The following is a 26,746-nucleotide window of genomic DNA, read 5'->3' as shown; positions in this document are numbered from 1 at the left end:
ATCGACCCCCTTTATTCAACCACCTTTTCAGCACATCCCAACTGCATACGTTCACAGTAGAAACATGAACGAAGGTCTGGCTAGTATATGTAAAAGACTCAGTGACCCTTCAAATTAACCAAGGGATAAGATCGTCGAAAATGGGTTCATTGTGTTGGCCTGGCAGCCCCTTATAGGCCCATTGTCTAAATCATCTCAGAATTGTTAGCGTACCGGAACCACTTGGCGTCCTCTAAACCAACATGAACGCTAAGAAACTGACAAATCTCATTATATATCCTGGTGTTTACTTTCACCAAAGACACCCCTAACACCCCCTGCTGACCTGAGCAAAACTGGGCTTGCCACTGGACGCATATTATCCGCATGGATCATTGCATATGTAAATTGTCATCCTCGTTGACGGTCTTCTCATCTTTCTCAGGTTGCGCTTAAACACTATGACTTTGATCGTGACGAGTAGCAATGTTTACTCGGGTCAAGGCGTGTCCATCTCTGTCACGGGAATCGCTCAGGTAGTACAAGTACCAGTACCTTGTAGTAGCCATGTTCGTACAGTACAATCACGTCACAGTATCTTTAGAATGGTGAAGTTGATACTTGAATACCGACAATTCTCTATAGACCACGTACAGTCAGCATAACATAAGTGCCGGACATTGTTTTCCCATGTGAAGGTTTACACCGAGATAGAGCTAACTGTTTGCTTATCGATATGGGCTATCTGTACTTGGATATGATTGATGATGATAGTCTGGGTAATAGCCAATGCAAGCATTTTCAATTAACCCACTTACATATCTGGCGACGTTAACTACCCAGCAACAATTAGTGCGGTAACTTCACAGGCCAAACACCTTTCGAAACATTTCACATTTAAGTGCGAAATTCGAAAAACTTGTCGGAGACAACATATGTGCCAAAGGTTGGAATTCTGAGAAAATAGGACTTTGTGTTGTATGGTGTTAGATGAGCTCTAAAAAATATCATTTGCATTCCTTAAAAACCGTAAAAACTCGGGGGATGACACTGTTTTAAGAAACAACCGTTTTAAAGTCTAAATACTGATTTACAAAAAAATTGAATCCAAGACCGGAAACTGAATTTGTGGGGGAAAATGCATCGTTTTGTGACCCTTAACAAATCACTCCTTTGATTTTCATTAATTGACATCATTTGTGTCGAATATTAACCCATTTCAACATGTTCCATCCTTGAACAGTCTATTATGCAAAGCAACTAGTCAATACCATTGTATAAAGGGTCTCCACATGTGTTATTCATCTGACAGGCCATGGAACTTGCATGACTTCGCCCACTTGATTAATAGACAAAGAATACCATCGTTTTGGTGCTTCTTCATTTGTTCAGAGAGAGAGACAGAGAGAGATCGAGAGGAGGGGATACTCATTTGGTATGCACAGTGCAGAGTTTCTTCCGCATAACCAACATACCCTACCACGATTGCCATCTGGACAGCATTCAAGTTTTATAATCTATCGTGTGTATTTTTCCATTCGCGATAATTAGCGTCAAACGTGAAGGATCTTCATCGACATCAAAGAAATGTTCCTACATTCTGTTGGTTTCAAGTCCAGGCTTCATCAGCACTTCAAATACAAAAAGCTCAAAAGACTCTGAAAATGCATCTCGAGGCATGTTGGCCATCTAAACTCATTCCCGTCTCTCGTTTGTGTGAATACCTTTCAATCACAAATAACAAGCTAGCGGTAGAAGGGCTCTTTCAAGCGCCAAACTGACAAGGAGCTGTTTTTTCCAAGTTGTTGGTCATCTGGATTCAACAGTTAAGTGTCGTCAGTTTGGTGGTAAACTACGCACACCTTAAAATGGTGCGCTCGTTTTATACCTTGAACTTGCTGTTGACGCCAGTGTTGCAATTTGTAGGTCAAAATCCAGGGTCAAAATGAGGAAATGCTGCTCGCCGCTTGCGAGCAGTTTCTGGGCAAGAGCGAAGAACAGATTCAACAAGTGGCCTTGGAGACCTTGGAAGGACACCAACGAGCCATCATGGGCTCTATGACCGTTGAGGTGAGTTAATGGACCTTATTCTCATTCGACAGTGTCCACAAACCAATCTGTCTTGACCTTGTTAATTACTAACCAACAGCATGAGCATCATTTGTCGGAGTCTTAAAAGTGCCTACTCGGCAGCGTGTTTTTTAGTTCCTGAACAAAGAATGGATACATTAGCTTGGCTTAGTTCAGACACTTTTACATGGAAAGTCATGACTAGGATCTACATACGAGGTGAAAAGTTGGGTTTCTCTTTCAATTAGCGTGAATTATCCGGCCTGAGAGGAGGAATATGAATCATCTCCTAATTTTCAAGGGACTTTTTCTCCTCCCTGCCAAATTTTGTGCACTTGTGATCGGGCATTAAGATTGCATTCCATGGGCAAAATGACATCATTAACCCTCCAGCTTTCAGATGATCTGCCAACATCACAAGAGAGAAAAAAAGCTAATATAGACCAGACTGTGGAAGCAAAGTAAACATGTGGCACCGGAAAATAAGGCCTGGGAGAAAATCGGTTGGCACCGCACAGTCTCCACTTATTGACCATTTGGATTTAATGGCTACGGTTCATTTGTGTGCCACTATGTCTGTTGCAAAAATATGGCTGCAAAAAAGTTCATAAGGATGGGAAAAACACGGACTCGAGCCGATTTGTGACCATTCAAACTGTAAAACCGCGGAAAAAGGGACCATTTATTAAATTTCCCACTGCCAGAGAAGAAAATATTATTTTAAATAGCTGCATGTGGTTGGCACAAAATGACGTGATTTGGCTCCAACACATTTGCTTGGAGTGATAACATGCACACGCTGAAAAGCAAAAGGCAACTGATAGTGATAAAACACTTGAGATAATAGTTCGATTGTAGTCGTTGCAAAAATATCCATCCAAGCCGAAGATTTCAGTTTTGCTCGGACTCAACTGGCCAGTTCGTGTTCGCTGAGGGCATTAACTTTTTTGCCTTGTCTCGTGACTGCTCTCATCTTCTTTTCGTTTTTTCGCCATAGATTTGAGCTGGAAAACAAGATTGATCTATAGTTTTTGTCTTCCAGGAAATCTACAAAGATCGCAAAAAGTTCTCGAAACAGGTCTTCGAAGTTGCCTCTTCCGATTTAGTCAATATGGGAATCACCGTGGTTTCGTATACACTGAAGGACATTCGCGATGATGAGGTACGTAATACACCTCGTTTTTTCCTACTCAACGATGTGTACCCACATGCGCAATTCAAAGATGCAAGACCATAACTCTACATCCACCAACATTTTTACAACCCAAAGCCGGTTGGTAGATTTTTACTTCCAACTAAGAAGTATCACGCCATTGCGTAATGCGTCAATTCTTCCGGTTGAAGCGAGAAAAATGCCATCTTCGGAAGAGGAACCCCCTTCGAGACGAAAAAGGGATCTACGTCTCATTTTTGTTGTAGGTTCACTTGCATCATGGCCTATACATCATATCTTCTCTTTGCTATTGTAGTTGGCTCGTGAAGTAAAAGTCCAAAAAGTTACGTTTCCCTCTCGGAACTTTCCTCACTGTGTCGTTCGCAGCTATTGTTACTTATGGTGTCCTTCAAGGGACCAAACTTGCGTCTCTTTGAATTTCTTCTCGGCTAATTTCATTCTTGACAGACGATCGCGAAAGGGCCTTTTTGTCCCGAACGCATGAGCCAAACAGATAAACCTCACTTAGGGCCCCCGCAATGATGATCTAAAGAAACTGCTTTGCATAGATGAATGGCAGGAAAGCGAACCATGTTTGGTTCTTGTCCGTTTTCCTATATTTGTTCGAATTAACGGTAGTTCTTTTTTGCCTCTTCACGGGAAAATGCAAATGCCCAAAAATTGAGTGAATGATGGTAGACCATTTGCGACAGGTATATCTTTGAAGTACATCTATGACCATGAACAAGAAAAAAAACCAGAAACATCTTGCTTGGGGACACGTATGATGATGGATGAGGATTCGCGGATTCCTTTTTTGCAGACTCTTTTTCGACTCTTGAGCATCAACTCATTGGTTCTTGGGCTCTTGGAAAGGATACAGATTCTCAACATTTTCCATAGGAGGTATTGTGCAATGAGTCCCTGATTGTACATGCTTATCAAGAACTTTCAAACAGCAATTACTCTGTCGCCTCGAAAAGCTATCCCCGAAACATTGAGTCAAAGCCGAGGATTTCTCATTAATTCAGGGTCAAATTGGGGGCCCCTGACACAATGGAGCGATGACTCATAATTGTCAGTTTCGCTGAGCTACAGTAGAAGGAAAACTGAACTCACAGATACCAAGATAGATCAATTAAATCAACCACTTTTGGTTCCTTTGCGTCGAAAAGAGTCATCAAACTAAAAGAATTGTCTTCTTTTGACTGTGACCTTTTTTGCACTTACGTTTTGTGAAGAAAGAACAAGTATTAGAAGATTAAACGACGGTCTTTCATTGTTTTTGGTTGGCAGGGATTATAGCCTTCCTTAATGTTAAGGAACAAGGACTTTGGATGCTGAATCCGTGGGTTTCTGTTGGGAAGCTAAGCATTTGGCCATCCATCAACGATAATTTGCTCGATTCCTTGGACTAGTTATCAATAGCTCACAAAAAAGAGGAACCCAATGACTTGTGACTAGGGTTACCTCCCAATGAATTCGAAATCTTTTGTGCCAAAGCTTCAATGCTACGTTCTTTTACGTTCTTTGCTTGTGGCACTGTAATCTCTGACATCTTTCACGATTAGCAATCAAGACACAGAAAGAACGCTTCAAGTTTCATTCGAACAATGCTGGCGAATTCAACATTTCTTTTTCCAAGGGGACGGAGAGAGCGAGAGAGTGAAGGAATTTGAAGTGCGAATATTCATTGAAGGTGCCCAATAAAATTGATGGCAAAGCATTTTTGGAGCTGCCGACCTTGGCTAATGAAATTTCGGGGGTGCTCAAGGTAACAGTTGATATCAGAATCAGCCCATAATTGCGCGGCTGTCAACCTAACAAGTGGGCTAATTTGAGTTCCTGTGTGTCCCCAGCTGTTCTATTATAGTTATGGCTCATGCCCTAGCTCATTTGGTTCATCAGGTAGTTTCCCACGTTGACAGGAAATTCAAATTCGTCTTCATCCGCATACTAGCTCACGCGATCTTGTTCCGAGCACTTCTTACTGCTTCAGCTCAGGAAATTTGATCTCAATCCTTGACTCAATTCAAGTGATTTTTGCTTCCAGCTCAGACGCAGAACGCTTGCTTTTCCTCACCAAATTTGGGTTCGACAACAGTACTATAAGCGTAAGAAATGGATACATTTCACAACTGTGAGACAAAAATCCTCGATTTCCTTGGCATTCCGTCTATGCCATAAATAAGCAGCCTGGAGGAGCATTACCGAACCAATCTACCAATGTTCGACGACTCGAAAGGGCATAAAAATATTTACTAAAGAGAATGACGAGACGAATTCTTGGATGCCCTTCAAAATGACGAGAATGTGGTCGGTTCTAATCATTTTTTGGTTTGGTTTTAGGGATACTTGAAAGCTTTGGGCATGGCTCGAACAGCTGAGGTCAAAAGGGATGCGAGAATTGGCGAGGCCGAAGCCAAACGCGACGCCCAGATCAAAGAGGCGATTGCCGAAGAAGAGAGAATGGCTGCGAGGTTGCTCAACGACGCCGAGATCGCCAAGAGTAAAAGGGATTTTGAGCTAAAAAAGGCTGCTTATGACGTGGAAGTTCAGACAAAGGTACGATTCACAGCTTTGCATTGGTCCACTTGAGCCGAGTTTGAGGACAAGCTGGTTTGATTGGTTGCAGAAAGCGGAAGCCGAATTGGCGTATGAATTGCAAGCAGCCAAGACCAAACAGAGGATCAAAGATGAACAGATGCAAATCAAGGTGGTCGAAAGGACTCAGGAGATCCTGGTTCAGGAACAGGAAATCCAGAGGCGAGAACGAGAATTGGACTCGACAGTCCGACGTCCGGCAGAGGCCGAAAAGTTCAAATTGGAAAAACTGGCAGAGGCCAACAAGAACAAGGTAGAGTTGTACTGAGCATTCCAATTGCCAGGGGTCATTGAACTTCTTGGTCTAATTCACACCTTGTTCTTGCATTGGATAGGTCATTATGGAGTCGGAAGCTGAGGCTGAAGCCGAGATTTTGCGCGGAGAGGCTGAAGCCTTCTCTATCGAGGCCAGGGCCAAGGCTGAAGCTGAAAAGATGGCCAAGAAAGCCGATGCCTGGAAGGAGTACAAAGATGCCGCCATGCTTGATATGATGCTAGAATGTCTGCCAAAGGTATTCAAGTCATCTCCATTTGCACTACATCTTACTGCCGATTGCCGACAATGCATTTCACCTTGCAAAAGCCAGAAAATGGCGAATATTCGATCGCAATGCCCTTCACATTTGGCCCATGTTAATCGGTTGAATCTTTCAGGTTGCTGCCGAAATCGCTGCTCCGCTGTCACAAGCCAAGAAGATATCGATGGTCTCGGACGGTTCCGGAGAGCTAGGGGCCAACAAACTGACCAATGAAGTGCTTCAAATAATGCAATCGGTGCCCAACCTTGTCAAGAACATGACTGGTGTAGATATAACGACTCAAATGTCTCGAGGAGGAATCACTGCCAGGGTGAGAGATACATCCCTTTCTGGTTTCACATTTTAACTGCCCAAAAAGCCTTTATTCTGCATGGCGCTAGTGTCGTTACCCTCGACATACCTGAAAATAGATCGAAAAGGAAATTATTACGAGACCTTCAATTTTCATTTAATAGACCATCACAACCGCAAACACCGCCAATACCTCATGACAAGTTCAGCTGTAGGTGGCATATAACGGATGGATGATATGGGGAAATTCAATGGGGTAAAAGTTGCACAAGTGTTTCTTCAAAGGACCTTGTACCTCACTCGTATTTATTGCCAGTATCCGCCTTCACTTATTCCGCCCAAATTTACCTACGCAAAATACCATCTACAACCTAGTAGTAGTTCAACACAGTTTAAGCGCCACTACCTGAAGTTAGTGACTCCATTAATGGACGTACGTACGAACATACATACACACACAGAAGAGTTAGTGCCACCGACCTTAGCGTTGGGGTCAGTTTCTTTCGCCGAGATGGATGCACGTACTTTGCACCTAGGTTCGAAGAATCCAATTCTCGCCAAGACACCAAGATTGCACATAACTCGTCGTCACGAGTCATTTTGTGCTAATGCGCCCTCTCATGTTTCCACTTTCAGTCCGTCTCCATCACTTCAATGAGATCTCACTAATCGGACCATCGGACCGACCGGGTTTCGACACCATTCTTGGTCAGAAAGTGTCTGACAGACCACCTAGAAGGATGTATCCCACTATCTCCATCTCGATCTTCTCATCACCCTCATCATCATCATCAACTTCATCATCACAACCATCCAAAACTAAAAGTCGTCATGTTCATCAGGGCCAAAATGGACGTGTTAATTTCAAAACAACTCCGACTTTCCTCTCGTGTATTACCTACCAATGATACGTCTACATATTTATCGATCTCATTGACCGTCGTAGGATGCTTGCTTGCGAGGAAACTGCCAATCAAACTCAACTCATGGCTCCTTCACAATCTAATATTTTGTAGACATTCCACATTTCTATTCCTCCTTCTCTCCTTCGCCCACAATAAAATCTATGTACTAAGCAGAAGCGCCAATTACCACAAACAAACCACACGTGTGTAAATCAAAAAAACAAAAACAAAATAAATGTACTTAAAAATGCCAAGCTAGAGTGTCGGAGGGAAAATAATTCACATATTGGTTTTACCTACAAACAAAACCTGCTTAGAGATCAACCATTCCATTGAGATAGGGTTGGTATCAGATTGGTGTTCTTTTACCTCGTTGGATTTTTGTTTTGTAGATATTAAGCTGCCTTTTTGGTTGACGCAAGGGTGTCCAGCTTTTACTCACTCATAAGGGCGGGGAGTTTTTGGTCTCGAAAACGAATGAGCTTTTAAAACCATTTACTTGGGAGTGTGAGTTTTGAAAAAGTGAAATATTGGGAATAGAAAGTGATTGGGGGTTGGTGTTTATTGTCCTCCATCCCAAGTCAATAGGATCCCAGTTCAGAGGCTTGCTACACTTCTGCATACTGTAGTAGATGTGGGCCTCCCACAAGATGATGATCAGCCACCAGAAACCATCTGGTTTCTTTTTGTGAAAGGTCCGGAATGGAATGGACTCGTTATCTGCCCACAAGCCAAAGCCATCTTTGAATGGTTCCCTTAAAAGCAATTTTCGTGGCACTTTATGAATTGAATATCCTGGGAAGATAGAAGAACACCACAAGTCATCGTCAGCATTGCAGGAAATAACTTTGGTCCATCTCAACTGTGTGGTGGATTTGGCGTTCGTCTTCAATGTGAGCAGAAATTCATGCTCTCTGTCTTTGTTGGTGGCTCATCTTGGAGGCCTGGGATTTGCCTTCAAGGATCATTCAACCTTAATTGGAGGCTCTCATTGGATTTGTCACGGATCATACAGTTAACCGCAATCGCATAAGTGAACAAATTGATTTCCAACACTCTAGCACACCTGGACTGATTCTCATGAATATGCGAGTGCTTCAATCAACAGGAAGAGACAGGGAATTATGAGAGATATCTGAACTATGCATCTAATTCCGACCACTCGACCACTACGCACAGGATTGATTCAATCCGTACAACGAAGTAGCGTGACGAATTGGGTATGAGAGACATGTGATGCCCATAAACAATAGGATCACCTCTAGGGCCAAACCCATGATTGTCGTCGGGACAAAGTTGAGGAACTATACGCTAAAACACACTCATTGTTATCAACATCTTGCCATCACTTCCTATTGTCTTGAATCATGCTGATCCGAGTCTTTATTTTCTTTGATTGTCTCATTCCAAGCCAAGAAGGAACATCATGGATATCAGGTTGCATTTTCAGGCAACCGAGATCAGAATCCAGAGCACGCGTTTCATTGTAGTACATGCGCTTCCCAGGACCCCGACACATCATCAAAGACTGCTCCAGACTTGACAATCGTGATGACATTTGCTCTATATTAGCACGACAAACCCACTTGAACGAAACACATAGGCGTTGGTGTTCATTTTTTATTACACATTCCGGAGCATTTGTGCATTCATATCCGAATTCTAACGCAAACTTGGATATACCTACCGTCAGCGAGATGTTTTTGAAGATTGCCAAAACACAATATCTCCATCTCGAGTGGATCAAATATTTGCTCAAGACCCAGGAAGTCTTGTTTGATCCAGCATTGGCGGGCATTTGTGCCTCTGAAGGGCCCAAGCGGGCATTCCGTCGACAGGATTTCCAATGACCGATGACGGATTTTGGCACTCGGTTATTGGCATTGATTGGTCACGGGGAACCTACTCATAATCATTTGATTGAGCGCCATCATCGAATGGATGGTCTCCCTCGAACACTTCAACTTGCCACCATTCATTAAATGTGGAATCCGAGCTAGTTACGCCAACTTCGCTCCGTCCGATTGGATGTCAATCATTGAGGAGACATATTTCGTGATTGCCTTCAATTGACGGGACCCACAACCTTGAAGGAACTCGGCCCAACTACGCACGCATACCTTCCTTTCCCAGTTCCCACCATGTGCACATAAATTATCCAAATTGCCAATCAGTGAATATTGGTGGCAAGTAATGGCATTGTTCAAACTTGACCATCGCTTTCAACAAAGTCCTTCCTGGGGCGAGTAAGTACGTAAACCGTACGCAAGCGAGAGAAGAATGAGTGAGCGAAAAAAGCGCGATCAGCGAGCGAACACTGTGCCAATGAAATTCCCTGTTTTCCTCGCGGCTTCGAGTAATGTTTACAATGTCAAGGTTGCTTATTGCCGGGGTTCCCAGGTAAGCAACATTAGCGGAACGTTGAGCACAATCCAGAGTGATGATGGCTTTAGCTCTGGGCACCCAGCTTCTTGAACTTGGACAATAAGAACAAGAAGTAAATTAAGATCTAATTCCGACAATGGAACGCTGACAACGCGAACAGTACCGTTCATGATTCGATTGCGGCAAGGGCAAATGGCAAAAACGCTTTGGGGACATCATTCAAGGCTCCGACAAACGGACCCAGTGCGCACTTTGTGCAAGTGTGAGAATTATCTTCACTTCTCTTTCGCCGGGCAGGAGCCAAATCGTCAGTAATCGTGATCTATGGTGGGATCATTTGCGGCAGGTTTTTGGTTCTAAATCCTACATGTGTGTAGTCAAGTTGACCCCTGAAGATTTGGCTTGGCCAAAACATGGCATTCATGGCGATGGCCTTGAAGATGGAAATCAATCCGAAAATGAAGGCAAGTTATTAGGCCAAGTTTTGGGGCTCGATACGATCCGTCTTCGACGAAGCTTATCTCCATCTAGCTTCAAGGTCGACGGAGTTTCCGAAATGCTCTTGAATATTTGAGTACAATCGGAACGGAAGGGGTGGATTGACAAGAGCGTTGGTGATTTGGACCTCGGGGAAACAATCCAAACAAAGACTTCCTGCCAATATGGCCACTTGAATGAGATGGAACACGTGACCTCTCTTTAGCTGAGTTATTGAGAGTAAGGTAAAATCTGGGTTGAAAGCCTCCAGAATCGCATTTCAACCGAGCTTGATGGCACCGATTACAATGGACATTCGAACAAATGGGCGTGTTCGATGGAGGATTTCTTGCCAATCATGCTTCATGGCCACACATCCACTCGATTTGTTGACAGAAAGACGTGCTTTGATCGATGCCAAAGTCGCTGACGATGTGGGCAATGAGGAGGAGGGGGAGAGAGACCTGATGATGAGGTAACACGTGCTACCAATTGATGGTAATCGCCTTAAAAAAGGTAGACCATGTCGTGACATTTGATACAATAAACCACCCATCACACGGCAACAAAGCCAGAGCCATTTTGGGAAAGGTCCTTGTCGAGGCCTCGTGCATACTTGAGGCCTTCTTAAGAGGGGAATCTCGAGATTGTTTCTTTAAAAGGCGCGGTTGGATAACTTTGAAGATTTGTCGAGTTCCAAAATCAGAATGCTTACTTGGCAAGTACTTCATTACCGCTCATTGTCTATGTAACAGGTGTTTTTTTGGGCATGAAATATGCCTATCTCAAAAAAATACAACCCGCGAAGCAACTAGCAACCACTTGGTTAGTCTCTGTACAATGACAGGGTTGTTTGGATGGTTGGTTGGTTCATTGGAGAGGTTTTTTTTGCTCCATCCCATCAAAAGCCAGCATTGAATAGCTCGACTGCCAAAGAGTCTTTTCTTTATCAAATTATGGGCGGACTAAGTGACATTCACCAGGCCACTTGGTCACGCTTAAACAAGCAATGAGGACCTCATTATGTCCGGTAGGTGTGAATTCCAAGCAAGATGGCGGAAGCAAAATTTCGCGGGATAACACGCCGATCATGGCGTGGCAATAATTAAAGGAAAATTCAAGCCAATACAAAAATTATAATAGACAAGGCCATGGGTCCAAGGATACGCAGGAAGACAGCCGCGAGAATGTTCCCAGAATATTCGTTCCTTTATATCCTTTTTGCACGAGAGGTATTTTTGCAGCAATTACACCTCTCTCGTCCGGATTGGTCATTGAACACGTCATTTGAGAAAAACTCACACCGCGCGGTGTAAGAAACGGAATCTCGTTATTCTGTCACTTCTTTGCGGCCAGAAATGGAAAGTGCCGGATTCTTGTTCCCAGAGCCCAAACCGCGAGCTTTGGTATTATTCTGGTCAACATGTTGTAACACAATACCTCCCAAGCCATCATCCAGAAAAAGATTCATCCATTCATCTGACAAGTTGCCCGTCTTGAGTGGATCATTGTTTCGGCGTTCAAGGCCCTGAATATCATCATGCCTATGGGTGGTTCGCCAGGGCCCGGTCTACTCGGTATCACCCCCAAATCAGGGTGTGTGGTCATTCACAAAGTGTGTGCTCAAGCAAGGACGTCCTCCAGCCATGATGCCCATAATTTGATGAGATGGGCATGTTCTAACAGTCTCTATTGGGCATTCTTCTCTCTCTATCCCTCTCGTTTCTTCATAAAAGTAATCATCATCTGGCCAGGAGTACCCAATCCTCTTGGTACATACTATATTCGCCATGAATCAAATCAGTCACGTTCACGAGATTGTAGTTTGTACCCAAGTAGTTTGTTCTCAAGACAAGTACTACCTAGACCATGGCCGCTACCGAATTGATTCCATGATCTGGTTATCGAATACAAGCTCATGAGAACCCATCCTATACATTGTGACTCTGGTTGTCTACCCCATTGGCCATTGTCTTCGCATCTGGTTAATGCACCCATCCGGAATCCAAGATGAGGAGGTCTGGGATCATTGTATCAACAACATTCTCCCATTCGATGTCTACGTGTGTTCTACGATTTCAACTAGATTCCTCGTTTACGCTTGCATTGATCTAAGAAAAAGTGAAAATCGACCAGTCAAATCACTCATGAGAGGCAAAAACAGTTAGGCATTTCGACTTGGAAGGCTTCGGCGAAATCTGAACATATTTGGAAACAAGATCCGGAGGCCTGGCTTGGCAATATGCAGCAATTCTTAACTGTGCCTCGTGACCATGACACGGCTTCGCCTCCTGTCTACTACTAATTCTATATTAGAAACGAAAACTGATTTCCCTCCAACGAAGCGATCTGATGGCACTGCTGATGGTCATCGAAAGGTGTGTCTCATTCTGGGTTTATTGATTATCACATTCATCGCCAATGCTTGCGTCGTCTTGGGCCCTTTCAAAGGTATCAAAGGCGATTTGTGTTATTCGGGGCTGGACTTCTCTTCATCCTAATTGTACACTTGCTGACAGAATTAAAATTCCTTGCGACGGAACACACACACACACACGCACACACATGTCTGCGTAATTTAAACGTGTGTGAGGGCAGGGAAGCTGGAAGTTGGACCATGAGTTGGCTCAGTTTTATAATTGGATAGTATATCAGAACATTTTCAATTAAAGCTATCAAGGCCAAATTGATAAAAGTTCACACCCGACACCCCAAGCTTCATGAATTGTCGAGGGCATACCTACAACATAAACGTAGGTTGTGGGGGATGTTAGTGCAGCCATCAATGTCGAGGTGCTATCAATGTCACAGGGCCATTTATTATGCCTGAAAATTCAGGAAGACTACCAAAGGCGTCAATTAAGATGCAAATTGACGCATTTCCTTAATCCAAAATGAAAAAAAATGTACGCTAATCAGGAAGTTATTCTGTCTAAAGTTTAAAAGTTTTTGGCGGGGAGAAGAGACCGATGCAATGTGGATAGAATATTTTGATCTCTCCCTTATCTTGGACTGATCTCTATAGAAATCGTGAGTTCTTGGTAAGCTGAAGGTGTCCGAGAATCATTTGTCAGGCTTTATTACCACTATTTCATGGGCGCAACAGTTTCCCCTCCGAATGAAAAATATGCCCATTTTCTCTCTTGGCCCTCACTTCTGTTCAGATTCCATCAATTGGAAAGATTACTAAATTGCTCGACTCACTGTCTTACCCCACACTTTTACTTTCCTTGCGCTTGGAAAGATCATTTTCTAAATTGGCAATTTGGAGCACAGCTGAACCACCAGTCCCACGTCAAACTTTAAATGAATTGAGCCAGTTAGTTCATTGGTCCTAGATTGGCAAATTCTCAAACCGACGCTTCAAGATGTTTTCGCAAAGAATCAATTGAAGACACGCCTTCTATTCATGAATGCTACGTTAACCGCCTCGGTTTTCACTGCTGTTTGTCAGCTTTGCCAAGAATGCTACATGTTACCAAATCTAATCTCCCTCTTTTAGCAATTAGAAACCTCAAGAGAAATGATTTATGGAAAAACAGGATGCCTTCTTTCGTCACAAATTCTACTTATCACCAATGCAACCATCGCGGTTGTTTTGGCTAATTGGAAGGCAGCATCAGCTAATTATACTGCAATGTACAGGGTACATCTTTTTTTGGCTCAATTCAACTAACTGTTGGCCTAAGAAAAACTCAATTTTTTCTTGGAAACAAACAACACATGGCCTCACCCTACTATAATATCATACGAGAGATCGAATTGGGCCTGATTTCACCCTTGAGGTATCATCGCCGAGTCTGGAGTTACTCATCTCATCAAAATCCAATCACAAATGATAGAAAACCTAGCAGACGTGAAACGTTATTTCAACGGTGATCCGGGAGAAAAGGTAAAGGAAACGGCCATCTCGTGTGATTTTAGGGTGGGTGACCAATTGTCAATTGGCAATTTTCTCCTTGAAGGTGGTCTTGGCACTGGTCGGTTATCTCATGCATTCTTTATGGTAGGGATTGATTTTCATTATTGCGCTCATGATTCCAATTTCTTACATTTGGTATGGATCCAATTTCTAGGTCGCTTTGGAATGCCACTCAACAATTAGATGAGGTCCCGCTTTCCCCCCAAGCTAAGACTCCTGGTCTTCAAAAGTTCGTTTTTGAGCTTGATCGATACTTTATCGCTCTTCCATCGTGATCTCAGTCATAATTATGATACATCCCGAGTCGTTAGAGATGGCAGGCCATTTTTCGAACCACTCGGAAACGCCATTTCAGTTCCTGATGTGGCAACATTACGTACTGACAAATCCACACAGTCGCTCACTCGTATGTTTTCACTTGTGCGAGCACTACATACTCCCTCCATCCGGTTTGGGTAACACTAATCGTCTACTTTGCCTTTGCTAGAGTATTTGACTTTTTGAGTTTAAGTGTCAAGTTATAATCAAAATGTAATATGTGTATGGTTCATACTGTCTTCAGGTCCTTAGGATTATGACATAAGAAGAGAAAAAAAATGTTAAATTTAAGTAAGCTCTGCATTGTACCAGACTATCGCTTAGGTTTATAATCTGTGATCAAATGATCAAATTAACGAGGGGGGCATTGTTATTCTTATGGCATGAGCGCGTGCTTTTTGAACCGACATGGACGGTCGTAAGTACTTTTTGGCAATGTCGGAGGCAACACTTGATCTTCCAGACAGAATCCTTCCTCAAACACTGATTCAACCAAAAATCATCCTCACTTTGTCATTCCTAAACTTTTTTTCCTGTCTTGACCTTGACCTCCGATGCCAAGAAGGGAGGACAGCCGACCAAAAAAAAATAAACTTTCAAGTCGGGCCCGAAATCAGCAACAGATCAGATGTAGCATCCAATTCCAAGGGGATACCTTGTCAGATGTAGCTGAAAACAGGATGATTGCGAACAGTGGCTTTCCAACCTTAAACCGAAGAAGATTTAACAAAGGTTTGTCGCACATGTTGGCTAAACTCGTATCGATTTAACCGAACATCATTTCTTTGTAGGCGACCATACTAAACACATTTGTAGTCACTTTCTCTCATTTCACATGGTCCCACTTCGTATGTTAAGTAACGAACTACCAATCAATGCTTCAAGAAGTGGCTTCAATTAAAGCACAAAAGTTATTCAAACAACCTCTAATTTTTTTTCTTACTAAAACTAGGAGCTGAAGAAAGGTCTAATTTGACCTTATCAATCACCTTTTTGGTGATCGATATTATGATGAAATGAACTATCTTCAAGGAGATGCTCCAGTGACCGGTCCATAGGAGACAGAGGTCCCCGAGCTGGTGGAAAGAAGGAAAACAAATGTGTCTTACTTGAGGAGGCCTTCCTTGTCAAGGGATATTGCTCCCACCCACACCCCAAAGCCACTATGACAGATGATTCCGACAGATCTTGGCCAAAGTTTTCTTAGAAATATGATAATACAAACACATTCGTTCCAAGGGTTTCCAAATCAGACACAAAAGACATCCCAGGTCATTGCCAGTTCTGCCTACTATACGCATATCAAGTTTCGCAATCCCTTCGAGCTTCCCATTCTCCCCCGGCACTTCGAACCGAAATGGAGCGGCAAAATTCAAATCACTAATTCTTGGTGGCGAGTAAGCAAATCACGATTTGAATGTTATTGCTCATACACCTCAAGAATGAGACCCACGATACGCCCGACATGAGTTCCAAATGCGAAGGCCGAACCAATTACAACAGCTCAGAGGATATGTGTATATTTAATTGGTTGTCGTTTTCTTGCCCACTTGAGCATTGGTAATGAGAAGATATTCCGCAACATGCAAAGTTTGGCAAAGGGAACGATCAGGCAACAGGCAAGAGAGGCAAGCACCACTTCCAACAACTCATCCTCATCATGGTTGTCTTCAATAGTGATGAATGAGGTGATGAGAGGTTTTTGCTCAAAGTTGGTGTTGGCACAGAGTTCTAGGATAGGTTATACGGGCAGAGCATTTATGGAATTCCTATTTCCTACCTTTAATTGATCTGGTCACTTTGTTCAAGTATGTTAAATGGCTAGCTTGACCATTTGTGCAGAAAGCAAGTTTCGCTCTTACCTAAAAGCAAAGATAAAAGGGCATGTTTAGCATTCTTAAAGAGTATTGATTGTGAATATGGAATGGACTCAAAGCTGGAATTTGTGAATCCAATCGGAAACCAGTCTTGACGGGAAAAATTTAGGAGGAGACTATCGTCATGATGCCAATTTGCCAATGATGATTTGCATACCTGTCAACAGAAGAGATGATGTTCTTTGTGGATTGGAAGAACCCCGTTTGGCATTGCTCATGGAATCATTAGCATTTCGGTTATTTTTTTCTTCAACACTACCTTCTGGCTCACTAAAACCCAGATCTATGACCTCTTCTTGTGGTTGTTTCAACCCAGCACTCTCATTATCGTGATTATCATTGGCCGTTGGATTGCTTATAATGGTAGGTTTGTAGGTGTTGGTCTCATTGTTGTTGGTCTCCATAATGTCTGTCATCAATAACAACTGGTTGAGTGATTTATCTTGCTCGGGTTTGCTCTAGTGAATCCATTATGATGGAGCGACTCTCCACCAAGAGTTGCTTTCAATCACCATGTGATGGATGAAAAATATCTTTGATGGAACCAAGATCACTTTCACTATTTCCTTTGAATGCAACTCCAAATTTACCACCTCATGATCTAAAAACACCAGAAAAAACCTTTCTTGCACTTATAATCAAGGCTTTTGGATGCAATTCTGAATGAAGTCCTGCATCGTGTCACATGCACTCGACCTACTCTTCACACTTCCAAGACTTGAACCCGACTGAGTGTTTCTCTTAAAATGCGTACACGCCTTCCTCTCCCTTTTTCCCCTCACGCGGCGGCAACACTGACTGGATTCCCTCTCGTGTTGAGCGTCAGTGATGACGAACTGACGAGTGTGAGGCCCCTCAAAATCCGAGACCAAATTTCAAAGGCGGACAACGCGAGGATATGACTAGCCACACACACACACACAGACGTAGTATATTCGTAGTACTGCATTCGTATGCGAGTAGTACTGCATTCGTATTTCGCATGGTAGTGTACAAGATCAAAATGTGAGTGTGTAGAGTAGAAGGCAACATGGAAATGAGTATGTACACTGGTGTGTTGTGCCTCTCGGGAGTCTTTCAATGGCGGGAATATGACTATGTGGATTAAGCCATACCCATTTTGTCCATATAGGGGAGTACCTTCCGCCTGTTGGCTGGATAATAAAATGATTGTTGATGGATAGATGATTCAATTAGACGCGCCTTGCGTCATCCGTATTGTCGAATTTTAAAACGCGAATGCTTCGGAGATGGCCAAAAAGGGACACTACGCCTAAATATTCATGTATCGACCACAAGGGAGAGCTCTAGGGATATTAGGGGTAAATTTTGGCAAAACGAATTTGCCCTTTGGTGTGACGGCTTTGGTTCCCAAAGACTCGAGGAAACGACTCAATGCCGTCTTGAAAAGGTGTGTGTCTGTGTGTCCTGGTGCTTCCTGGTCATTTTTATGTCAAATTAATGGAAGCTTTCGGGCAAACAACACACTTCATACCTAGACTTTGCACGTGTGGGATCGTAATTGAATGACGGAGTTTTTCTCACATTAAGTGGAACAAAATTAAGAGTTTCATTGCCCTTTAATGCCTTGGTAAGTGCACTTCCTCATAGCTCCTAACACATTTTTATGGTCAAGACGATGGAGAAGAATATTTTACCTAACAACTTAATTATCATCCCATCAATAGATATTGATAGTATTAGAATTGCAGAATGACTCAACGCATCGTCTACATGGTCCCTAGTTCACGAGATTGAATTCTAACTAATCTGGCCATTGAAACAATTCGACGGATCCGTCTTCAAATCTCAATTCAATCCAATGCAATATCAGTTTTCATATCATAAGACTTTCCTAAAAATACGTTTTGCTATATTTGCACAACTGCTCAAATTGAAGCTCTCAAAGCTCTTGACAAACCGCCTTAGATTACGTGTACTCCTGATGATCCGTCGTGTAGCATTTAACGTAGCGACCATTTGTACGAATCATCGACGCACTTCATTCAAGTAGTTAGTTGGCCACCAAATGGTTTCGAGTCGTCGTGTCTAAAAATGGCATGGATACTTAATCTATGGCATTCCATCTCTTGATGCCCACTACAGATTCATTCACACTGAGCATCCCTCTTACCACAAAGATAGAGCGCGAGTGAGTGAGTGAGTGAATGAGAGAGAGCAATCAAGCATTAGAGTGCATAATTATCCCAGATTTGTCCCGATAACACCCTGTTTGTACCACGGACAAGCTCCAATTTATTCAAGTCCAATGGGGACCTACTTCTTGCCTGTCGACTTTGCTGTCAGATGGCAGCGCCTCGTTAAAACCAAAAAGAGTCGTGATCTCGGAATTGTAACGGAATGAAGAACAAAAGAAGCACTTCAATGCATCATCAGTGCTCGTAACTACATCGTCCACTACATTCCTCTCTCTCGAAAACATTCCAAGAAAGTCGCATTTAGGTTTTGTTTTCGCCCTCAAATTCCCTCAAATCCCATGTTAAAAAAGGCGCGTTTTTCAAACTTGAGTTGTTAGTTCCCGTCACACTAAACAAGTCCGTCCAACCATGCCATTAAACGGCAAAACCGAGGATGAAGAGATAAAGTAAACGCAATGATCACGTCTCAAAGAACAGTTTTGCCTCCTGGGGGGACAAATGTTGTTTGCTCTCGTAGCTTCTTGGCTCCAAGCCGTCCCCAAGTGCCACCAAGTTTAGCGAGAAAATGGCAATAATGTGCTTGAGAACGGCACATGCACAGGAAAGTCGGATCTCTCCAGGCGCTACTTTTATGAGCAGTCAAGTTGTCAAACTTGGCCACATGATCAGTGGGCGGTTCGATTTGATGGGAAACTGAGAGTACGTCACAGCGGCCATTAACGTCGTCTTGTTGGCGAGTGTGCTGAACTCTTGTACTTCTGTCATTCGCCATGGCGTACAAGTTTTGAGGATTGTACATTACTTATTGCATTCTAACACGGTAGTGCCTGACGGTATTGATTCTTTCCGATTCCCTGGGTCATCATCACTCACTAAGCACATCCTGAGTAGATTCATCATTAGAGTTCAACACCTCTTCGGGCAATCCGGACTTGGCAGAAAAACATAAAAGTGTGTGAAAAAACTCTGCCGAAGGTGCCATTCCGGACCCGTCAACTTTGCCGATGGGTCTTCCGACGCCGTATTTTTAGTCGGATGGCTTCTTGAGAGTCTTACACTATTAGACCACATCATATCTTTGGCTTGAGTTGACATTGTATGGCTCTCTGGATTCCTATCCATTACCACGCTCGATTGCCGTTGCACACAACAGAAGATAGGGTGGGAACAGTAATTAAACACTTGTCTTGTATTTTCACACTTGCGATCCTGTCAAACCATGCAACAAAAATCTGAATCTCAGGGGCCTCGGAACCGTGGAGAAAATTTCGCCAGTGCGAAATTATGCCTTTTGGTTGGTTTCGCCTTGACTGACATATGGCATCTCTTCGAGGTTCCTAAAAACAATGGCAAGAAAGTGAAGAAAATCCCCTTAGTTTAGAGCGAGCTTTTCAATCGCCTAACAAGCGTGGCCAATTCAATGAAAGAAATCCTGCGTCTCTTTTTCTGCTGTTGAAGGATTTCTTTGGGCCGTTTGACTTCACTGATCGATTGAATTGCCCATGATTTCTTCGCTAGTTTTGAAGCAGCATTGTCGAGACTTTGCCTTGGCTTTGAACAATTAGCATGATGGATGGAAAAGGACTTTGCCGACAGTTTTTATTGGCTTCTTTCTTGAGTACGAAGCTTCGAAATATAAGACAATCAAAGATAGTGGTTGGAAAAGTGTATTTTTCGAGCCTTCATTTAGTGGCCAAATTGAATTGATATCAAGAAAGACTCTGGCACCAAGAAATACATATGTTAGTGTTACAGCCCTTTTATAAGGCCTTAAGTGGGGAATTGTTTCTTTGCGCCAAAATGGAAGAAAATTAACAGATTCACGAGGATCCCATTTTTGCAGACTCGCCCCTGGGGATATAAACCATAAATGGGCACTCATAGGGTTACCAGTACTAGATATATGTGGAGCAATAGCTGATAAACAATTAATTTAGACTAGTTTAACGTTGCGGTTTGCATTCTTAAAACTTGGTGTAAAACAGTTGATTTATTGGAACAGAGGTTGTTTAGCAGAGATAGCAAAATGAGATGAAAATCCTTATTGCAATTTTATTATATCTATCAGTTTGGTCACAGAAGTCGAATCAAATTCACTTGGGAATTCAAATTCAAAAGGACTAAGTACTTTTCACATTTTATAAGAGCCTTTTGTGGTCATCACAACAAATCGTCATCACAACAAATGAGCGAGATTGACGAATCACTTCAGAGTTAAGGCCAATCTTTACATCTCTTTGTTGACCCCGAAATTTGATCTCACTCGATTTTTGTCCTTCCGATCTTCGACGAACGAATGGCAATTAAACCTTGGCTTATTCTGAAGGTATTCGCAATTGGCTAGATAGACACTGACAGCGGCCTCTTTTGTGTCCATTTTCTCCGATAGCCTTTCATTTTACAACAATATTTCTTCTCAGTTGGACGTTCGCAAATGTTAAAACAAGTGCAAAAAGGAAGATTGAATGGCAATGTATTTACGAATTGTAACTTTAATTCAAATTAACAATCGATTGCCATGGTTATCATTGGCCACCCTGAATGAGCTGCCCGATAAAACAGGTCATTTTTTTCATAGTTCAGATCAGTCAAGCGCAAATACTAAGATATCTTACAACGTTTGAGGCATCTTTTAACTGGCCAAAAATGTCCGTGGCTTTCTATTTGTGTCGTTTTGATAACAATCATACCCATATGCTTGAGTGGACATGCAATAAACAATAAACATATGTTTGACGTTTAAAACATTCGTCATTAAAGAGAGAAACAAAGCAAAAAAGGGTGATTACTTTTTGTGTTTACCACATACCGTAGTTATTCAAGTGTGAAACGGCAATTTCTATTTTGTGACTTGAAAGGATTCATTTGTGCTCGAGAAGTGCTCAACAAGTCTTTGAACAAGGCACAGCAAAGAACATCGAGTTCAAGTTGACCAAAGTTGATTCAATTCAGTTCAATTCTTGATCGATTTTGCTGACCACAAAACAGGCAAAATCATTTATACAATAGGTTTGAGAGAATTTGGTCATTGGCCTTTGTCAGTTTCTCAAGATTAGCTGTGAAAGAAAGAACTTTTTCCAATTTCTCCTTAATTCGTCTTCCCACTTTTTTTTGTTTTGCTCACGTTCTCTGCCAAAAATTCCTAAACACCCGCGATTAAGATCATTTGATTTTCATCAAAATTATGGGAGCTCTGATGGCTTTCATTGGATCCTAAAAGCTCTACCTGGCCATTTTTCTACCGATTCAAACCTGCTTTTACCCATCCATGAAGTGTTTGCCACTTCACGAAAGAACGCCTACTGTGTTGTCTCGCATTTATGTATATTCCACATAAAGGATTTCTCCTTTTCTTTTCTCCGAAGTATTAAATGTTTTCGAAGTCAAGTGGCGTTTTCGAATCGAAGTTTCCATTGCGTTTATGAATACAATTCAGGGTTCGACGCGGAAAAGTGCAACAATGTCTTTCGTCTTCAAAACGTCATTCCCAGTGCCTTCTTGATGGATCGAGGTATGCATAATTATTTCACCCACGACTTATCTTTCTCATTCCATTCGTTGATATAAGAGCTCATCATCATTGCACACCAAATTCAGATCCGTTCAAGCACTTGAGCCCAATTCTGGATTTGGAAACCAAGCAAGAGGTTCTCGCACAAGTTGTGTCGTCAAATCGTGTCAAATCATGTGGCATGAACTTGTCTCTAACTAATGAGTGGCGTGGTAATGATCAATTGAACACAACAAACCAGCCAATAGATGAAATCATGAAAAATCCAGGTTTGACGAAGGCCTGGGAAAATAGTTTCTCGAGATGGGGGTCGCTTTTACGTTGTGATCTCGACCAACTCACTCGCAATCCAACCTGAGAGAAGACGAAGAAGACAAGGAAGCTAATTACTTCTGGCGGGATAACTGTTTCGAAAAACCATTAGACGCTTACACCAGTCAAGACCTGAGATGATAACTGGACCATCTAATAATTTCTGCCATCAGACTAAAATTTTCCTTTGAAGTATCACGGACAGATATCACTCACTGACTTTCTTCTGGCTTTTGGTTGATTTGGTTATTGGAAAGGCAAAAAAATCTGAAATAAATACGTCAGAGTCTGCATCAATATTTGCAGATTTTTTATTGTACGAGTAAGTATTTTCTCACATGTTTGGAGGCGAATCAGTCGCCGCATCTCGGTTAAACACTCGTGCAAGTACTGTTGTATTTCGCCGAGCCAGCCAACCAAACAACTAACCAGATGGTTGATCAGGAAACAAACGGAATTTTACCACACAATTGTTGCCCGAGTAGAATGACTACTGAAGACAAATTGGTTATAGAAATTCTTCACGTGTTCTCGGCCAAGAGTTTATGATCAAGTAATTGAATTTGAAACCAAAAATCGTCACGAACCATCGGCATCAAGAGAACGATCAGACACTTTTATTTACAATTCAGATATCGGGCCTTTTGGGAAGAAAGGAAGCAAAAAGTAGTAGGGGAAATCTGCAATTGACCAAATTTTTTCCCAGTCCGGATTGAAGGAAACCCAAATCATCCAGAGACAAATGGCAATCAACCTAGAAATGTCATATAGATGAAAAAGCGCCACAAATTGGAACAATGCTAACTGGATATCCATTCTCACTGTTCATGTCATATTGGCCGGTTGCATCACTTTACGAGGCTTTTTTATTGTATTTGAACGGGGATTTTGGCTTCAGCCACGGATATTTAGTGATTTCTTTGTTATCATATCGGTTAGTCATGCAAATCACAAAAGAAATTGTCGCCTCATTATGCGCACACATAATAAAGCACACATGTTCAGGGCCCTTTGGAATCTGCGAAAGGCGATGATGACTTCTCAATGGTTTTACAACCATCACCTAAAGTCACACACTCACCACTCCTTCATCCACTCATTCAACTTGAGGCTGATGCTGAGTCAATCTATTGGAAGATTTGACGACTCCTTTGAGGACTGTCCTTTGAAACCGACGTGGAGAGAAATCCGAATGTCTTTTGCGCTTGTGAGTCAATCAGAGGCCAAGTCGGAAGTTGTTAAAGAAGTTGGAGATGAAAAAAGATCGGGCAGGGTGGCCAAAACAAACTGCGGTTTGAAACCTATTCCTTTTTTAGCAAAGAAGGTGAGAACATGAGAATGGAGATGTATAGTGCTTAACTTTTATTCATGGGTTTTGATTGATATACTGGTATGGTTTGAGCTGTTTCTGGGATGATCAATAATCTCGATTAGCAATTAGGGAATGTATTCTAACGGGTGGATGGAATCTACGGCGATTCCCAAGTGCAATTCTATGTATAGTAATTATTTACTACGTCCTAATGTTTGATGCCTGTGTTCTTTAAAAAAGAGTCCAATCCTGATGCACAACATCAAAATGCATTGAATACCACTAAAAACTATGGAATTTAGGCACGTCATTATTTTGACAATGAGAGCTCATGAAACAGGAACAGATTGAAGCTAGAAGGTGTAGCCGTATTGAGTACGTCTTGCCCCTCCTTCTTGAAATTGAGCACGGCATGAAGAAATGAAACCTACATTCCTACTTGAGGGAGATTGGAGATTTCAACGGTAGTCTGAATGTGATGGCATGTTTCTCTGGCACAGGTGTTGCAAAGGTCATGAAGGTGACACAATCAAGGAAGTATTAATTGTTGGGATTCGTTTCTAATAAGGCCCAGCTACCACAAGGTTTGTCTCGCATTCACACGCTCCCTCAGCAGACAAATTTCGTGGAAATTAGGGCTCGCCCATGAAATAAGGCCATACTCTGAATGACAGTCAGCCTCTCGTGTGTGTGCTTTTGTGATCAAATCGATATGGATGTCAGAGACGCTATTTAAAGGACTCCACCAATTCACCCTCAAGGCCAAAGCAGGCTCTAACCACAAAGTAAATCCGGCGTTTTATGGAGATCCACTTAAGTCCGAGTGAATTCGCTCGTAAATCTGATTCGAAGGAATTCGGTCCCAGGGAAAGTCGACTTTTAATTTGACCACTTGATTTGTTGGTGGTCGCATCAATTAAAAATTGCATCCTTGGCTGACTGGGAAGGTTTTTTTTGATGCTGTATTTCTCCGCATGTGGGTCTTACCGAATTGCAGTGCAACCTTGATGACTTCCAAGATCGAGGTATCTCATGTGGTGCACATGCCAGCTTTATGCCACATTTGTGGCCACTCCGGAATGTCCACGAAAAGATCTGTTGCACTGCAGTCCTTCGGTTATCAAGATTGTTGGAAGAATAGAGACGTTCAAGTCCATTTCCCCACAATCCAGACCACGGGCTTTGTACCCAAATCAAAGATGACATCTCTCTTGACAGGATCTTACGGAATCGGAAACTCCCGACAAGGGATCAACCCAAGTGCTTTTTCTTATCAGTTCCCAGCTCCGACTTTGATAACTGACTTTTAATTCATTATAGCGATATTTCCTCTTCCTTACCTGCTCTGAACCACGATGGTCTGAGACCCAATTTCGGCAGGGGCAGTGTTCGCATGGAGGGCAGGGTAGTGGTGGCAAATGAAGATGATATCCACCTTCCCCAACTCTGCTCATCGTCAAATGGATTGGTTTCAATTTTCCCAAAATAACCACCCCCATTGGCCGGGGGACTGAACACTGAGATCCCTCCCAAAGTCCTCCGGTTATTGGGACTGGAACTCCGGAACCCGTTTTCAAACATGGTTTAGGGATTTCACTGACTCCTCACTAGCATCACTCACTCAGACATGGTTGACGAGTTATCACAGTATAACTGAAGGGTCCAGTCACCAAGCTCAAAAGGTGAAGACGGAAATGATTTGTGAACCACTGGGTATGGCCAGGTGAGGTACGGGTATTAATAATGAATATGCCCTTGGCATGCACAATGGTCATTGACAACTTATGAAGATATCTTTGGCAAACATCGAAGCTCTACACCCTGACGGCCATTTTCGGACTGACAACCACCCTGCCAATTGAAGTGGTTGCTCCAGCGTTGATTCAGTAGTAGGTTCTCAGGCGAAATCTTCCTTCACAGGGGGGATATCGAGACGAAGAAGACGAAGAAGAAGACGCGCCTCCCCGTTCTCTTCAGGTCTATTGGCCTGGAATTCGCTTCTTCATCGTGGTTCTGATCGTCGTCTGCCCCGTCTGTTTCAGACTCCGTTAGAGTTGAGGGGCAGCGAGATCAAGCGAGAAACACAATTAGGGATCATCTTGCTCTCAACTGGAGCCCCACTAACCCGAAAGGTGTAAGTGGGAAGGGAAACTTGATATGTTGGAGCATGTCTCGATATACAAATCAGCCAAAACAGACCTGACTCATGGCAAGATTTGGAGGCTTACATCTATGTATAAGGTACGTACAGGGTACGAGTGCATGAGTTTGCAAAATTTTCGATGGGCGCGCCCTCTGCGAAATTGTGGATTTTCGAAAATTGCGCGCCCAGTGGTCGGGGAAAATCCGAGGGCCTTTTGGATGAGCACGTGTTTTGGCATTGAAGTCGGATAATGAACGGGAATCTGCGAGGAGCCGTGGGAGGATTCGATTTGTGCTCGAGAACAAAGTTGGAAAAGACTCAATCATTACGCACTAACTAATCTCATGGAAATGACGCTCCTTATGCGCTCTTGTTCGGTGATTTCTACAGATGTTCCAGACTTGCGCAATATGATTTTCGGCTGAGAAAACTGAATTCCAAAGCTGGCAAGATATCAAATCGATATTAGGTATTGATTAGTCAATGCTTGGATTTGGTAATAGAGGACATCTTTGAGTATATTGTTTCTGTTTAGTCCAACCACTTGGAAATTGAAGTTCAGGCCCATTTTGTTACACTTCAAACTTTTCAAAACTGGCACCTGTCATTGAATACATAATCTGGAATGCCTTCTAACACATGTGCTACTTTTGACATGGTATTATCCGAACTTTTATTATGGCCATACGTTAGCCACCTCCTCATTGAGATTCAACCCAAGTCGCAATCAAATTGCACTGAGATGCATTAGACACTAATGGTCTTACCACTTGAAAACCAGGATCTCCT

The 26,746-nt window shown here is 42.6% G+C and overlaps 2 protein-coding genes and 2 long non-coding RNA genes across 5 annotated transcripts in view; 3 read left to right on the top strand and 1 right to left on the bottom strand.

The window, feature by feature from the left end:
• LOC131888093 (flotillin-1-like) overlaps positions 1-7,711 on the top strand; it is an 11,907-nt gene extending 4,196 nt beyond the window's left edge. Inside the window, exons 4-11 of one of the 2 annotated variants that reach the window (XM_059236879.1) lie at positions 425-515; positions 1,906-2,049; positions 3,092-3,211; positions 5,552-5,767; positions 5,838-6,059; positions 6,142-6,318; positions 6,461-6,655; positions 7,273-7,711. In XM_059236879.1, coding sequence (XP_059092862.1) covers positions 425-515; positions 1,906-2,049; positions 3,092-3,211; positions 5,552-5,767; positions 5,838-6,059; positions 6,142-6,318; positions 6,461-6,655; positions 7,273-7,305 — 1,198 coding nt within the window. In that variant the 3' untranslated portion in view covers positions 7,306-7,711. The remainder of the gene's footprint in view (positions 1-424; positions 516-1,905; positions 2,050-3,091; positions 3,212-5,551; positions 5,768-5,837; positions 6,060-6,141; positions 6,319-6,460; positions 6,656-7,272) is intronic. The other variant, XM_059236878.1, reaches the window with a different exon arrangement.
• The window catches only part of LOC131888080 (uncharacterized), a 26,438-nt gene extending 9,220 nt beyond the window's left edge, over positions 1-17,218 (bottom strand). Inside the window, exon 1 of the mRNA XM_059236865.1 lies at positions 16,678-17,218. Coding sequence (XP_059092848.1) covers positions 16,678-16,936 — 259 coding nt within the window. The 5' untranslated portion in view covers positions 16,937-17,218. The remainder of the gene's footprint in view (positions 1-16,677) is intronic.
• On the top strand, positions 14,084-14,863 carry LOC131888112 (uncharacterized). Its single transcript, XR_009374077.1, has 3 exons — positions 14,084-14,295; positions 14,369-14,409; positions 14,480-14,863. It is a non-coding gene; the product is annotated as an uncharacterized LOC131888112 (long non-coding RNA).
• Positions 17,219-22,082: 4,864 nt separating the features above from the next.
• Positions 22,083-22,799, top strand: LOC131888110 (uncharacterized). The gene is made up of 2 exons (XR_009374075.1): positions 22,083-22,190; positions 22,277-22,799. It is a non-coding gene; the product is annotated as an uncharacterized LOC131888110 (long non-coding RNA).
• The last annotated feature ends 3,947 nt before the right edge of the window (positions 22,800-26,746 follow it).

Source organism: Tigriopus californicus, chromosome 10 (assembly GCF_007210705.1).
Source record: "Tigriopus californicus strain San Diego chromosome 10, Tcal_SD_v2.1, whole genome shotgun sequence".
NCBI classification, from domain to species: domain Eukaryota; kingdom Metazoa; phylum Arthropoda; class Copepoda; order Harpacticoida; family Harpacticidae; genus Tigriopus; species Tigriopus californicus.
This window is presented reverse-complemented; position numbering and strand designations above follow the sequence as displayed.